Raw genomic sequence first — 12684 nt, forward strand, 5'->3', positions numbered from 1 at the left:
AACTTGACTCATGGAGGAAACTCGAGTAATTTCTTTAGATAGCCTTAAGAAAGCCCATTATCCGTTTTAGAGGAATGACTTCTCAAAGTCAGAAGAAAAACTCACGATTGTCTTGATTCCAGAAAAGAACTAAACATTAAATCCAAAAGAAATGAAATGACTTCATTTGCAAGTTTAACACGTATTTTTAATGGATCGGTGAAATTGTAACCTTTTTTTTATTTTAAGTCACCCATTTTATTACTTCTTATCTATTGAAATGTTTCTCTTAGGTGACTTTAATCTAATTTAATCTTTTGTATGTTTTCTCATGTCAATGTACATAGGGGTGGCAATTCATATTGGTAGGTCATCTTCCTATTGTGTCAAAGTCTAGGTATTCTAATACATATATCAATACAAACCAACATGAATAATAATTGTGTAAAAAATATACACTCAAATGTTAATTATTAAACAGGTATCAAATCGTGTAAGTCATTTAATAATCAGATCCTCTTATTTAATAATCAAGTTAAATTAGTTTTTGTATATGTCTATATATATAATTAATATCTCAATCAAATATGTTTATGACTCAATTGACCTATTTATTAAAAAATAAATTTAAAATGAATCAAATATAAACTAAATAATTTTAAATATAATTAGGTTAATCAATTGGTAATTTAGGTTAAATTTATATCATGCATGTTGACCTAAAAACTACTAATTTATTAAATGAGTTATGCAGGTTGATACAAATTTTACCAAAACCTATTTATACTCAACTCAAACCCATGAAAAATGTTTTGATGTTAGGTTTGAGTTGTGTTGGTGAACCATATGAGAGTTTATCACTCCTAAATGTACATTTCCTTTTTATTATAGGGCTTTATTCTATATAGTTTGCATATGAAAACATGAAATCGTTAAAAAGGCTATATGTTAAATCTTTATTTTCTATAAATCGCTTACGAAAACATAAAATCATTAAAAGACTACACATTAAACTTTTATTTTCTATAAGCCACTTACAGACGATAAATAAATGTTATATAATTTGTTGCTCATGAAAACATAAAAACATTAAAATTAATATGTTGGAATTTAAGAAACTTATTTTCCAAATCCTTACCAACTAGACTATGACAAAAATGTTAGTAATTTTATTGTGCAATTTTACCACTTTGTCACTAAAGACCCTCTTTTATTTTCTATAAGCCACTTACAGACGATAAATTAATGTTATATAATTTGTTGCTCATGAAAACATAAAAACATTAAAATTAATATGTTGGACTTTAAGAAACTTATTTTCCAAATCCTAACCAACTAGACTATGACAAAAATGTTAGTAATTTTATTGTGCAATTCTATCACTTTGTCACTAAAGACCCTTTAATTATAGTTTACTTAAATAAAAAATTATTTTTCCGTTGCCGGGACTTGAACCCGGGTCTTTCGGGTGAGAGCCGAATATCCTAACCAACTAGACTACAACGGAGATATTACTTAATTGTACAATTAACAATTTTAATATGATTTTTAACCACATGCATATTCTCAATCAATCTAATATTGATTTTGTAATTAAAGTAGTGGGTTCTCCTCCGTGAGGATGTTTTCCTTTCTAGTCAATTCTCATAGACAACACAAAAATGCAGGCAATGCTAAAAAGGTGATCTTTATCTCTTTCAATTCCTCTTTTATGGATATTCTCAACTCAAATCCATGAAAAATGTGTTGGGGTTTAGTTCAAGTTGTGTTGGTTAATCGTATTGGATTTTGTCACCCCTAAATGTACAACTCCTTTTTTTTTTTTTTATTAAAAAGCATTTAATCATTCTATATAGTTTGCTTATGAAAACATAAAATCATTAAAAGGGTTACATGTGAATCCTTTATTTTCTATAAACCACTTATAAACAATAAAAATTCCTATTACTCACTCTTTAATATAATGTTATATAATTTGATCATGAAAACACAAGAACATTAAAAAGTAATATGTTGGTTTGAAAAACTTACTTTCTATTTTCGGGACTTGAACCAAAGCGAGAACCAAATATCCTAATCTAGCTTTTGTTTAGATATAAATATTTTGAATCTTTGTCAACCCTATTACTCACTTTTTAATATGATGCCATATAATTTTTGCTTATGAAAATTCAAACTTATTGAATATCTTAACCAACTAGACTACAACATATATTGGTTTGAAAAACTTACTTTCCATTGTCAAGACTTGAATTGAAGTGAGAACCAAATATCCTAATCTAGCTTTTGTTTAGATAAAAATATTTTGAATCTTTGTCAATCCTGTTACTCACTTTTTAATATTATGATACATAATTTTGCTCATCTTATCGAATATCCTAACCAATTAGAATGAGATATTATTTTATTTAATTATAATTTGCTTAAACTTTGAAAAACTTATTTTTCTTTTGCTGGGACTTAAACCAAGTCTTTCGGGGTGAGAGCCAAATATCCTAACCAACTAGACTACAACGAAGATATTATTTGATTACACAATTAATAATTTAATATTATTTTAACCACATGCATGTTCTCAATCAGCCTAATATTGATCCTGTAATTAGAGGAGCGGGTTCTCCTCAGTGAGGATGTCTTCCTCTATGGTCAAGGATGGTGTGCTTATACAAAACATTTTCTTTTATTGGCTTTTATAAAAGAAAATTTCCCATAAATAACACAAAATTGTAGATGATGCTAAAAATGTGGTATCTGCTTCTTTCAATTCCTCTTCAATTGATATACTCAACTTAAATCCATGAAAAATGTATTGGTGTTAGGTTTTGAGTATATTGGTGAATGGTATCAGACTTTATCACCCCTAAATGTATATCTCCTTTTATTAGAGAGCATTTAATCATTCTATATAATTTGCTTATGGAAACTTAAAATTGTTAAGAGTTAAATGTTAAACCTTTATTTTCTATAAACCACTTATAAACCATAAAATCCCTATTACTCACTCGATAATATGATTTATAGAAAATAAAATATATTGACTTTTGTTTAGATATAAATATTTTGAATCTTTGTGAACCTATATAATTTTCGCTCATTAAAATTCAAACTTACTTTCCATTGTTGGGACTTAAACCCGAGTCTTTCGAGTGAGAGCTGAATATCCTAACCAACTAAACTACAACGAAGATATTATTTTGGTTTTTAACAACATACATATTCCTAATCAGCCTAATATTGATCCGGTAATTAGAGAAACAGGTTCTCCACTACGAGTATAATTACTCAAAACATTTTTTTTATCGACTTTTATAAGAGAAAATTTCCATACATAATGCAAAAGTGTAGACGATGCTAAAAGGATGTCTCTATTTCTTTCAATCCCTCTTGCATGAGGGGAGTCATAGGACATGCCAACATGGCCCTTTAGCTACATGAGTTGCAAAATTATAGTCAAATATAGTCCTACCGATGCGCCCTCAAAGATGCCGGGCCAAGGCTTTCTGGTCGATAGCAGAGATGCCCAGTTCTGGCACATCTGTATGTTGCCCGCACAAGGAATCATCCTAATCCATTATTTTTCACGGTAAAAATTTTTAAAGTATCAAACTATTTTTTGGTTTTTTGATATTTTATCAATCCCCCGAACCCTTCCTACTCATCATTATTTATCATTCAGCACCCAAATTTTCTATGCATCATGTTGCAATGATGTTTGGCAGAGCTTCACCATAAAAACGCCTTCAATGAAGAACTCAACTGTCAATTTCCAAGCTCCCAAACAGGCCCCTGCCCAATTTAAAATTTTCAAGCTAACTCCTGAATTCCTTCTGACCCTTAATTTTAAGTATGTTATATACCACCAATTATTTTCTTTGCATCAGACTAGAGAGAATCTGATAGAAAACAAAACTTTATATATTCACATGCCTTACATAGAATAAACTTACAGATATCTATGATATATTACCAAATATATTTCATTAAGCCCAAAGGAGACGAGATTTAGTCCCCAAAAGACTAGCCTCATGGCTTGTTGGTGGCACGGTGCCTAGCAGCAAAGCGGTTAACCAAGGCCAACGCGTTGCTGGTGACTTGTGCCACATTCAGCACCTTTCCCTTAATTGTGGCCTTCAGCTTCCCCATGCCACGCCCTGAAAACCCATCAACACATGTGGTAGCATCGGTTAGCGCTGCGCTCACCCAAGTCTCGACGTTGCTCATGCGCCACGTGAATTCACTGTCACCCCCTTCTTGGTTCATGCGTCGGAGCTCTATAATGGACTGGGCAAGACGATCAACACCGTCGTTTATTTGATCTAAACAGTCGCTAATGTCTTGGTGAGTCCTACCCTCGACGTCCTTAAAGTTGCTAGCCACCTCCATTACGTATGCTCTTGTGTGCCTGGTCTTGGCTAGGCTTACAGATAATGCAACCTGGGCTAATTGGAATGGACTCTGTTGGGTCTTGTTGGCGTAGCCGGACAGGCACTTAACACAGAGGGACGGATACCGGGTGGACCGGCATGAGGCCTCAATAAAGGTCCTTGCTCGGGATTTCCGAGCATGCTGAACAGAAGCTGGCTCAACCGATCCAAGAACAAAGAAAACGAACAGAAGGAGAAATAGAAAGGAAAGAGTAAGTTTTGCCATAACAAAATGCCTGAAGAAGTGTTTCTGATTCTGAATTATGATAGGAGTTGTGAGGGGTGAGGAGTATTTATAGAGAGGCCAGCTTCATCAAAGATGAGCCTTACGTGCCTTCAATCACACATATGATGAATGCAGCAGCCTAGAAGAAAGTCAAACAAAGGAACTCACATGATGAACATTAAATCCAAAACAGCATCAAACAAGCATGATCTCTATTATATTATCTAAAATATGCACGTGTAATCTGATATCGACAATTTGGGTCCGACAATTTGACTTGATCAAGACAATTCAGACCCTTTGATAAGTAGAATTTTTCCCATCAAGCCACGGACAAAATGAGAAGAAGCACTAAATTATCAGTTTCTGATCACCTTGGTTGCCTGTCTCCAGCAAATAATACAGATAGAGATTGCTTTCCCAACATAATCCTCAGATCAAGGAAAAGAAATTCTAGAAGCATGTGTGGGGACTTTTATATCAAGTAAATCCACCTCATCTATCATGTTGACAAGAGCCTTTGAGTGCTGTTACAGCAAAAACAAATCCACAAACTGAATCAAAATCCACCCTTTTCATTGGGTCAATCTCAGAAAAAATAATTTTATCCAACCCCTGAATTCCAGCAAAGTAATCGTAAACCGACCCATAGTGATCCAGATTTGCATTAAGATCTCAAACTTAATATAATGCAAGTTGTCAAAAATGACCTGGCATAAGATATCATTTCCATTTTCCTTAGGAATGTTGGATGTCTATTGAAAATTGGATTCCATCACTTCGCGGAAGTTTCAAAGAATGAGCTCATTTGGTGACCAAGGTGTTGACTTCATTTTAAATTGTCACCCTGCAAGTTCAATTTCTCTGTCAGATACAATGAAATGAAGTCATTTAGATAGAAGCTTCAGATACTCACAAGTATAGCATACAGAAGTAGAAAGTAGGAATTATGGATATGAACAATTGAGAAAATGACAATGCAATGTAGAAAAAAGAACTAGATTAGACGAGTATTTTGTCATCTAAATCTGAGAAATAACCATGAAAAAGAGTTTCACTTCAATCAGAAGAGGAGTATTTTCTATGCCCGTATATGTATGTAGATGTATCTAAGTCATATAAATCTCTTCCTTTTCAGTCATTTGATATTCTAGTTGAACCGACAAGGTTGGTTCCAAGGCATGACGTGTAACCTATGACCACCAGACTAATCCGAATTATTAGGATCTGGTCACACTTTATATATTGAGGATACAACATAACAAAGGGAAAGCACAAACTGAATATTACTTATTTATGTATGCTGTCAGCAAAACAATCTGAGACATAGTGACAGACTGCAAGCAATAAATTAACCAACAGGAAAGGTACAAAATGAATGCTTGTAAGTGTAGTAGTTTTTCAATCAATCCCAACTAGCAAAGAAGAGTTCCAGATGTTACCTGTATATACAAGCTGAAATTCTTGGACGCCACCACACCCCTTCAAAATTTCCAGAGGAACCACCAAACAACCTCGCCCGCTGTGAGATCATTCGAAAACTTTCAAAAGAATCTGTTTCTTTTCTATTTTTCTTTATAACATAGCAAGTTGTCACTAGAGTCATCAAATTTTGAATTGTAAAAAGATAAATAATCCAGATCAAGTTGAGCTTCCCACTGAAAATTTAGCAGTTTCAATTCGGATTAGTCCATATTTGGGATTGACCCGTGTTAACAACAATTTTTTTTTTTTTGCATATTTGGAACCAAATAATTTACTCTAAACACATCCAAGTAGTACTAAACCATAAACAGTAGTTACAGTACTAATCTGAATATGGCTTTGCCATATTAAGAAATATATGCCAGGTAATAGAATATGAATTCACATACAATCACATTAACACATAGAGAGAAAAGAGAGACGTCGTTTTTTCTCAAATGACCAGTACAAATACATGAAATACAGCAGATATATTATATAGGGAAGGCAACAAACATATTAAACACACCAAATATACGTATTAACGACGAATGGCTAAGAGCAGATAAGTCACTCCACAACCCTCATGCCAGAGAGGTAGACTCGACACTGAATCACACTGCCACCAATCCAAAAGCCAGGCATAACCATTAGCCCCACCTTAGGCTTTTCATCACTTTCATCCATAACCAAATTTTTCACTACGCTTTCCATATAGACCTCTGAGAATTCACTCCCCCTCTTCACCTGAAAGACCTTAACATTAGGATCGAAACTATAAGCCAACCGGTGCAAAAGCCAGATAGACTTGGCTAGTTTCAGAAAAGCCTGGTAGAAGGGTGTCCTTGGATGCCCACCTCCCATTACATAGTTCCGCTGATCTAAGTTCCCAAAGAATGAAGCGTCCATCTTCGGGTGAACGACTACAAGGTACTTGCTTCTGCAAAATTTCCCAAAAATGGAATCTGGGTTTTGGCCCAGAGTGTCTAGTGGATCCATTTCCCTCAAGGCAAGAAATTGGTGGAAGAAACTCTCTTTAGTGACAGTAAGATTGTCTGATTTGATGGAGAAGCTTTCATGCTGAAAACCACTGAACATTCTCTGGCATATATGGGATTCAAATGCATATTTCTTGTGAGCTCTCTTTGCATAAACAACATTAGGTTCAATGGAATTTGCAGCAGCATCAAGGTCCCATCCAGCTGCTTTCATCATGTTGATCAATGGCTTAGAAAAATCATGAATTGCTTTAAAAGCAGCTTCTACAACCGAAATGAACAGATCAGGGGTTAAATCCACTGGGAAGAATCCATTTTCTTCCACAGAGCCTTCTGATTCTTTGGTTGACAATCCCCTCAGCTTCAGATTCTTCTCCAATTTCACTCGCTTCTGGTTAGCTTCCTGGATCTGCTGTTGCAACTGAAGAATTTCAGAATCTTTATTCTGAATTTCAGATTGGAATTTCTTCACCATGACCTCATAGGTTTTCAACAGGTTCTGTTGTTCTTGGATCTCTGCAGCTAAGCGAGAGTCTTGAGGAGAAACACATATAGGTTTGGGGTTTTTCTCCCTGTAAAAATGCTTGAGTTCAGAAAGGTTCTTCAGTTCTGAAATCACAAGTTTATCAGCAGCTTGGATTTTATCAGGTTCATAAGGAGTATGAGCATCTTGGAGCTGAATATAAGCTGACTTTAGGGAGGAGATGTTCATAAAAATCTTGGATATCAGGGCTTCCATTGCTTCTGGAGTCTGATTAGTGGCCTCTTCCATGGGTTGGGGGTGAACCTTCTGGCTGTTGCTCTCACGGAGTTGAGTTTCTTTCACTCCAGTGGGTAGCATAGCTACTTCCAATGAAGGGGTAGTAGTTCAATGGGTTTCCTTCAGAGAAAACACCGGTACAGCATAACCTGCAGATTTCCAGAAAAAATGTAAAAGGCATCCATTTGTCAAAAGAGTCGTAAAACAGACATAAAAGAATTGATGTAACAGCGAAAGTAATGTATGTCATACATAAGTACATGCCAACAGAAATATTCATTTGTTATAGGGTTAGTTTCATTAAGACCCCCTGAAGTTTGGTGTATATACACCCAACCACCATTGGTTTCAAATTTTGTCGGTTAGCACCTCTATAAATTTATTCCATTTATAAGATTTGTTTTTTAAAGGATTTTAGATAAAAATATTTTAGATAAGAGTGTTTAAAAATTCTCTAAAAAACTAAATTTTATTCTCTAAAAAATAAAATTTATACATGAAATACATCTATAGGGGTACAATCGACGAAATTTGAAACCAATGGTGGCTTAGTGTATTTACATTAAACCTCACGGGGTCTCAATGAAATTAACCCTTTATTATATGAAAGAAAGCTCTAGCATCAACATAGCTGAAAAATGCAAGTTGATTATTTCATGGAGTCCCTTTTTTTTTTTTGATAGATAAAGTATAAGATCTATTAAAAGAGAGGCACCAAAAGAGCAACTCAAGGTATACAAAACCTATACACCCACCACCAAAATGGCCAAATGTTGAAAAGAAAACATCCAAACAAACAGGACTAAAACAACCTCAACAAGAGCCCGACCAATCAACAAAACTAACTAAAGTTAGAAGATGACCATCTATAAACAACTTTGTCTCTGATCAAAGGGAGTAAACAAAAGAATATTTTAGGCTCTGGATCAAAAGCAAGTCGTCATCGAAGGCCATTCTATTCCTCGCCTTCTATACCGTCCAAAAGATGTGTAAAGGAACTGTTCTCCAGACCTTCTTGCGCTTCTTGCCCACAAACGAACCATTGTCAACTAAGAAGAGTCTCTCTGACCGATGAACGAAGCACCTAGGACACCTTGACCAAAGAAAAGAACAACTCCCACAAGACCCTTGTTTTAGCACAATGAACAAGAAGGCGGTCTCTAGTCTCTTCATTCTCATGGCACATAAAACATCTATTTGCTAAGGTTCACCCACTTTTTTGAACTAAATTCAAGGTTAAAGCTTTATCCCATGTTGCCTTCCAAGCAAAGAAGCTAATCTTGGGCTGCACCTACGTGTTCCAAATGCTTCTTGAGGGAAAGGAAGATGAGTTGCCCAACTCCAAGGCATTGTAGAGAGATTTGACCAAAAACTTGCCACTCTTTGTTTCAGTCCAAAGCACTATGTCCTCCACATCTCCACATACTCTCTTCCCATGCAACCGCACCAAAAAGCTTTTCACAACCTCCACCTCATAATCATTAAAAGGTTTAAAAAAGCAAGGATTCCATCTCCCCCTCCCCTTCTCAGTCAAGGAGTCCCAAATATCCATCACCCACGCCTCCTTAGAATAAGCTAAAGCAAACAAGGACGGGAAGACACACACAAAGGAGAATCCCCACACCACTCATCTTTCCAAAATCTCACCCTCAGCCCATTATCCATTGAGAAAGAGATCCTAGTACTCACAAGATCCTAGTCCTTCCTTATCCCTTTCCACAACCCAACACCATACACCTCTTTCACCTCCCGAGAGCACTTTCTTCCCCATGCTTCCCTCTAATCACTTGATTCCACAATGCCCCTCTCTCATTTGCAAATCACCAATTCCATTTGCAAAGGAGAGCCTTATTGAGAGGGGAAAGACACTTTGACCCCCCAACCCCCTTTCTTCTTATTTGCACTATTATCCATGCAATTAGCTGCTCAACCAATCTTGTAGACAACTTTCAGCCATTCATCTCAAAAGTTTTCCCACACTACCTGAGAAACATGCTCCTAAAGTAAGTTCCAAATTGCCATAATTCCCCTCTACAATATTCACTTCTTGATATGATAGCAAGGTAAAAAGGAGCTCATCTAAGTTGAGGCACTCTATGCAGGTTAAACAATTTAGTTGATGATGAACCCCTTAACAGTTAATGCATTCATAATGGAGGCAGCCTTGTTAGTACCTAAAAGATAAATGATGATGAGGAATGGAAAACAATACTTTGGGATAAAATCAAGACAAGGGAGAGTAGAAAAGACAACATAGAAACTAGAAAAGCATGTTAGATGATGCTTATCGGTATCTGAACTGCAGTGGAAGACCAGAGTGCAAAATATCAGGAGTCATTTTCCCATGTTTCAATTTATTCAGCTTGGTTTTGGAAGGATGCTGATAATTTGGGACACTAATCATCTATATAGATAAGAGCCAAACATGAATAAAATCAAAACATAAAAGATGCATATAGGGCTGGCTGATGAGAAAAAGCAGCATACGCATGGCAAGCATAGCAACAAGCTCAAGATAATGATATGCATACATTAAAAAAATGAAATATATTTTGAATCATATATCATCAGCCTCGAACATGCCCAAATGATTCCATTATGGCTTAGAGTAGGGTGAGTGCTTCATAATGAAGACAGATGTGAAAAGCCTAAAAAGCAGCAATGCATTGTAAATGGTAGTATATTTTGCATGTGGAATAAGAGCCTCAATAAGAGTGCCTTGAATATTGTGTATTTATATGAGGAAAGGCATATAACAGACCTATGCTGCAAAAGAAATTACGCACTTATGAAGAATCTCAAGCTGATACTAAAATTACAAGAAGGCATGCAATTAATCCTTGTAAATCTCCAGGGAAAGAACGCTACTAAGGCTTCCAAAGTTCTTGTATTTGCACCAGATAACAAGACACGGTACTCAATTGCTGCACTAGTGAAAAGGAGGTATGTGAAGAAAAAGCATACACAGCGGATACACAAGATCAACCAAGACCCTTGTGAAGGTACATACAGGGATGAGCATGGGACTCGATCACTAGCCTAGTTGCCTATCCATATCAGTCACATTTGAATCATTAAAATATCATCTTAAATTCAAGGAACCAAGAATCAGAAGGTAGCACTATATATATATATATATATATATATATATATATTAACCATCTGACTGTCTACCTTGGCACCACTTCATTACTCACTTCCTCTCTCTAGGGAACTTGGACCCGGAGACTTTGTACTCTTCTGTAGGTAAATGTAAGCAGTAGACACTGAAGGAGAGAGTTCTTTTTTAAAAAAAACTGTAAATTGTTCCAAGACTCCTCGAAGAAATGAGCTTTACATTACCAACATCAACAGCACTTAACCATGCAATACAAAACTCATCATAACAACCCACATAACATATGCAAAAGGGAGGGGCACATGAACAACCCACCTACAAAAATTGAATACCACCGACTTGTTGCATCCAGCAAACATAATAACCTTCAACCTAAAAACAAAAAGGAAATTGAATCTGTCATTGCTATTATTGTTCTCCAGAAGTGCATCCACTTTGATAAAATTCAGCCCAATTGCTAAATAAACTTAATCAAATACAATATTGAATATATATCACCACTGTGAACGTATTAAAAGACTAACCTAAAAGTCAACATATACAATAATATCATATCTCTGATCACAAGGAATATCAGAAACTAAAGGAAAGGGAAGGGAAGGGAATGATTCTTTCCCTTCTCTCATTTGGCATTAGAAAGGATTAAAATGTGACAAAAACTGTTATTGACACATCTTAACCCTGATGCCATAAAATGATGGGGATAAACTAGTAGAGCACAAGCTTTCATCTTAAAAAGCTTTGTTGACCTAAAAACAGTGGACCATATTTCAAATCTCTCCCCTACTGTTTAATGCATTCAGTATTGAGAACAAGTGAAAGAATACTTTTACCCCAAGTACTTCTTTGCCCCGATTTTGCCCTATCCAAGCATGCTCTACATAAAATAAAATAAAACAAAATTAGAATTACAAAAAATGTTAAAACAATTTTTTTGGTGCAGCTAGTAACTACGAGTTGAAAATTCTACACGAAAGAAAATTCAATGATGGAAATGATTAATGATCAAAAATTCATTTCCAATATTTAATTCAACAAAAAATTTATAATTGATAAATATTCAACTTTAGGTCTATCCAGCAAAAGAATAAACACAAATGTCATGCAACCAAACAAACACAGCTAGCGGAAGAGCAAATTCATGCAAAATTCACCTGTACGCTCCACAGAAAATGCTAATCCGAAGGTCCGATCACGATACTCATGAGGAATAGGAGAAACCTTAATAGAAACAAATATAGCAATTAGAATGAAATACTAAGGCAAAATTCAACCATTCGCTTCCCAAAAACCCTAATTCGAAGATACAAGAATCACAAAAAATTACTAAAACCCTAACATAACAGCATTGACTCATGAAGAAGAAACTATCATATTTACATATAAAGAGAAGACAGCTTATCCTTTGTTTGGTTGAGAAGAGAGAACTTGGGAAAAGAACATACGAAAACCCTATCAAATATTCAAAATTGAAGTTTTTTTTCCTGTACTCTCTTCTTTTCCACACTTCCTCAGCAACCAAACAAAGCCTCCCTTTACCTGCCGGAGAAGTAGAGAATAACACTTGTCAACAACCGCAGCGACTATCGAATCCTATCAACTCTCCCCCAAGTTTCGTTCCAGTCTGAAGGGTACACAAAAGCCCTAAAGTCGGACATTAAAACGGTGCGTTTTGAAGTTGGGCGTTAAAACGGTGTCGTTTTGAAAACGGCGAG

General features: G+C 35.5%; 2 protein-coding genes and 1 non-coding gene across 8 annotated transcripts; all 3 read right to left on the reverse strand.

Annotated features, from left to right (window-relative positions):
• Nucleotides 1-1413: 1413 nt before the first annotated feature.
• Nucleotides 1414-1486, reverse strand: TRNAE-CUC. Its single transcript has one exon. It is a non-coding gene; the product is annotated as a tRNA-Glu (tRNA).
• A 2387-nt stretch (nt 1487-3873) lies between these two features.
• LOC117932357 (21 kDa protein-like) lies at nt 3874-6324 on the reverse strand. Of its 2 annotated transcripts, XM_034853585.1 has the most exons (3): nt 6072-6324; nt 5340-5476; nt 3874-5156 (listed from the first exon to the last, which is right to left on the reverse strand). In XM_034853585.1, exon 3 carries the CDS (start codon nt 4627-4629, stop codon nt 4003-4005), a length of 627 nt encoding a protein of 208 aa, XP_034709476.1. In that variant the 5' UTR covers nt 4630-5156; nt 5340-5476; nt 6072-6324; the 3' UTR covers nt 3874-4002. The 2 variants fall into 2 exon arrangements, with proteins under 2 accessions (XP_034709476.1, XP_034709478.1); XM_034853587.1 differs by lacking the exon at nt 6072-6324 and having other exon boundaries at nt 5340-5998.
• Nucleotides 6325-6476: 152 nt separating this feature from the next.
• Nucleotides 6477-12619, reverse strand: LOC117932355 (protein GRAVITROPIC IN THE LIGHT 1). 5 transcript variants are annotated; one of them, XM_034853579.1, is made up of 5 exons: nt 12509-12619; nt 12124-12190; nt 11803-11846; nt 11285-11341; nt 6477-8000 (listed from the first exon to the last, which is right to left on the reverse strand). In XM_034853579.1, exon 5 carries the CDS (start codon nt 7930-7932, stop codon nt 6664-6666), a length of 1269 nt encoding a protein of 422 aa, XP_034709470.1. In that variant the 5' UTR covers nt 7933-8000; nt 11285-11341; nt 11803-11846; nt 12124-12190; nt 12509-12619; the 3' UTR covers nt 6477-6663. The 5 variants fall into 5 exon arrangements, with proteins under 5 accessions (XP_034709470.1, XP_034709472.1, XP_034709471.1 ...); XM_034853581.1 differs by having other exon boundaries at nt 11797-11846; XM_034853580.1 differs by lacking the exon at nt 12509-12619 and adding an exon at nt 12350-12482.
• Nucleotides 12620-12684: the final 65 nt, after the last annotated feature.

The sequence above is a fragment of the Vitis riparia genome, chromosome 15 (genome assembly GCF_004353265.1).
Source record: "Vitis riparia cultivar Riparia Gloire de Montpellier isolate 1030 chromosome 15, EGFV_Vit.rip_1.0, whole genome shotgun sequence".
NCBI lineage: Eukaryota > Viridiplantae > Streptophyta > Magnoliopsida > Vitales > Vitaceae > Vitis > Vitis riparia.